The sequence below is a fragment of the Nicotiana sylvestris genome, chromosome 8 (genome assembly GCF_000393655.2).
Source record: "Nicotiana sylvestris chromosome 8, ASM39365v2, whole genome shotgun sequence".
Classification (NCBI taxonomy): Eukaryota; Viridiplantae; Streptophyta; class Magnoliopsida; order Solanales; family Solanaceae; genus Nicotiana; species Nicotiana sylvestris.
The window spans coordinates 12,560,917-12,564,350 of NC_091064.1; the positions used below are offsets into that span (position 1 = coordinate 12,560,917).

At 37.7% G+C, this 3,434-nt stretch overlaps 1 protein-coding gene and 1 non-coding gene across 2 annotated transcripts; one reads left to right on the top strand and one right to left on the bottom strand.

Annotated features, from left to right (window-relative positions):
* Positions 1-264: 264 nt before the first annotated feature.
* On the top strand, positions 265-353 carry TRNAY-GUA (transfer RNA tyrosine (anticodon GUA)). The gene is given in 2 exon segments: positions 265-301; positions 318-353. It is a non-coding gene; the product is annotated as a tRNA-Tyr (tRNA).
* Positions 354-1,309: 956 nt separating this feature from the next.
* On the bottom strand, positions 1,310-3,026 carry LOC104229574 (putative pentatricopeptide repeat-containing protein At1g03510). The gene has a single exon (XM_009782229.2). The coding sequence runs from the start codon at positions 2,963-2,965 to the stop codon at positions 1,679-1,681; it is 1,287 nt and encodes a 428-aa protein (XP_009780531.1). The 5' UTR covers positions 2,966-3,026; the 3' UTR covers positions 1,310-1,678.
* Positions 3,027-3,434: the final 408 nt, after the last annotated feature.

Genomic DNA, 3,434 nt, shown 5'->3' on the forward strand with positions numbered 1-3,434 from the left:
AACCAGATGATATAGAATAGAAATGATGAGGCAAAAAAATTAAAAAAGAATAAATCTTCCACATGAAAGAGTAAGGAGAGAAATACTCTATAATCTAGAAAAGTTTGAGTTTCCATTCATGCAACATTTAAAAATTGAAAGTAGTACATGCGTATCAATTTCTTTTGGTTCTCTTTATCTTGTATAGTATAATAAATTATTGGGAACAAGAATCACGTCTTTGTTTCTTAAATACTGAAATTTCGGAACATTTCGTAAGTAAATCCGACCTTAGCTCAGTTGGTAGAGCGGAGGACTGTAGTTTGATCAAACAGCTAATCCTTAGGTCACTGGTTTGAATCCGGTAGGTCGGAAATTTTCTTTTAATGTTTGATTTATTCTTTAATTTTTCATTCCACAGTATTCATTGTAAAAAAAATTGTTTAACATAGCGATGTACCAAATGCTGCCATCACTGAAAATATAAATTTATCACTTATGGTATAATAATTTTAAGTACCTAATTTTTAAGTTAATGATACGTGTTACAACATTATTAGTGCATGATATAAAATTGCTGGAAGTCAGACGCCAAATACGTGTGTAAATGATACGTTTTGGATTACATTAAGTTTTGGTGTGTAAAAATTCATCCTTGAAAATGGAGTGTGTTAAAGGCACCAAAGATGCAGTGGCGTATAATTTTTGTACGCAGTGTTAATATTAGAAGAAGTGAATAAATAAATATATTATTGTAACAATAAGCGGTGTTGAAGTGTGTTTTATTATACCTCACAATAGAATTGAGAACCGTTCCAAAAAGAAAATGTTTTGTTATACCTCACAATAGAATTAAATTTGGACTTTTTTACTTCTCGTAAAAGGATGTCATTGTTGAAGTGTGTGACAATTTCATCTGAAAGCTTAGAGATAGTCACACACATCAACATAGTATTAGAGCAGACAGAGGTCCTGAGTTCAAATCTCACCGCCACCCAATATCAAAAATAATTTTCACGTGCTTGGCTCATCAAAAAGAATCAAGCATGCACGTGAGGGACGTGTTGAAGACAAAATTAATAAATAAATGTGTGTTCTCTCTAATAGATTAAACTTTTAGACAAGATGGTCACACACAAATTTTACGGTCATTACATAAGACATGCTTTAATTTACACAAAATCGACTGGATATTATATCACATGGAGCAATCATCAGTGGTGCTCTCATTTGGATATTGTAAATTACATTAAGCATTGGAAATCAAGCAGAATGTCATCAGACTTAGACCAGCTTTCCGCAAAAGGCAAAGCACAGAACAAAGAGCAGCTTCTTTGATGAATTTTCCAAATTCATATTTCAAACTGTTGTACAAATTACATCAAAATTGTTAGTACACTCACCAGTTGCCTTTCTAATTGGGGAAGAGCTCTTGGCTACAATGTTCACTTTTTCTTCTACCTCCAAAAACTAGAGGCAGGTTCAGGATTTAAATTATACGGAGTCACTTAATATTAAACCCATCTTATTTTTAAAATTATGGGTTAATATCTACTATTTGTTTTCAATTTTGATAAATTTTTACACAAATTTATGCTCTGTGTCGAAAGTACTGGGTTCAAATGAACCCGGTGCCAAAACGTTGCATCCGCCTCTGCCGAAACCCTCATCCCCACCACCCAAAAAAACAACTGAAAAGTCAATCTTGATGAACAACCCAACTGCTACCAGGAGCTGCTTTCATGCCCCTCTTGATCATCTCTCTTCTGAGTCCTTCTGCTTCCTCAAATCGCCCATTGCTAGCATAAATTCTTGCCAATATCACAAAATTAGCAGGATTCTCAGGCTCTACTTCAAACAAAGCTCTTCCAGCTATTTCTGCCAGCTCGACTTCTCCATAAGTTCGACAAGAAGCAAGAAGTGCACCCCAAGCTTTAGCAGTCACCTTCACTGGCATTCGCCTAATAACATCATACGCCTGATGCAATCTTCCCGCCCTACTCAATACATCTACCAAACAAGCATAGTGATCACTGCTTGCTTCGACACCATATCGATCTCTCATACGAGCAAAGTACATTTGTGCTTCATCAGCTAATCCAGCATGACTACAAGCTTTCAATACCCCAAGGAAAGTTATCCCATCGGGCCTTACATTGGCCATTTCCATTTCCTTAAAAACTTCAAGTGCTGTTCTTGCTTGCCCCTGAAGCGCGTACGCTGAGATCAAACTACTCCAAGCAACCACATCCCTGTTCCTCATACTAACAAACACATGATGGGCTTTGTCAAGACATCCACAACGCCCATAAGCCTCGATTAATCCGCTCCTCAATTGGGGGTCTGGATCAATGTCATTCCGTACTGAATACCCATGAATCTGTTTGATTAAATTCACATCTGATATACCAAGACAAGCACGTAACAATGCAAGAACCGTAATCAAATTCGGTCTCAGACCCATTCTTTCCATTTTTCTATAACACAAAATGGCCTTAGAAAACCCATCCTCTGTTTCCGCCAACGCTGCAATAATCGCGTTAAACGTGGAAGAATTAGGCTCCACGTCCATCACTCGAATCAGTTCTAACGCACTGTCAACATCATTAGAATGTGCGTGAAGCGAAATCATCGAGTTCCAAACGACAACATTTCTGTCAGGAGATTCATCGAACAGTTGGCGTGCGGACACAAGTGAGACACACTTACCATACATGTCGACTAAAGCGCAAACAACAAAGGGGTTGGAGGTAAACGATGCTTTGTATGTGTGAGCGTGAATGGTGGTGCCGAGCTGAGAGAAGTTAAGGGCAGCGCATGACTTAAGAGCAAGAGGAAATACGAAGGGGTCGAGCGAAAGGGAGAGTGTAGAGTGAATTTGGTAGAAAAGAGAAAGAGCTTGTTCATGTCGGGCTTGATTAACGTGGGATGTTAAGAGCTTTGTGTAAGAGAGCAAACGTAGGAAGTTTGAAGAATAAGTGCTCATTGCTTTGTAGCTTTTGCTGCCCAACTTTGATTATACATATACCGTTGGAATTCAGGGGTGGATGTAGTATGTCGACTAACTCATAAGTTTCGAGACGGAGTAAGTATTTATGTATAAAAATTCGTTAAAATTATGAAAATAGTAGATACGAACTCATAACTTTAAAAATATAATTGCTTCAATGTTAAACTCTGAAAAGTTGAACCCATAAAGTTTAAATTCTGAATCCGCCTCTGCGTTGGATATGGTTTTTTTTTAAAAAGCTTGAGCTTATTTTAACTACCCGTCCAAACAAAAAAATATTCAAATCATCTCATTACATCGAGTGCCGGGCAGAATTCTTTGCAAACAACTTAATTACGCAACGGGATACTGTAAGTGGCATAGTGACTTTGCTTCCACGAACTACCCACCACGAAGCATCCCCATTCACAAAATATCCCCACGTTCTCATAGGGTCCGGGAAAGG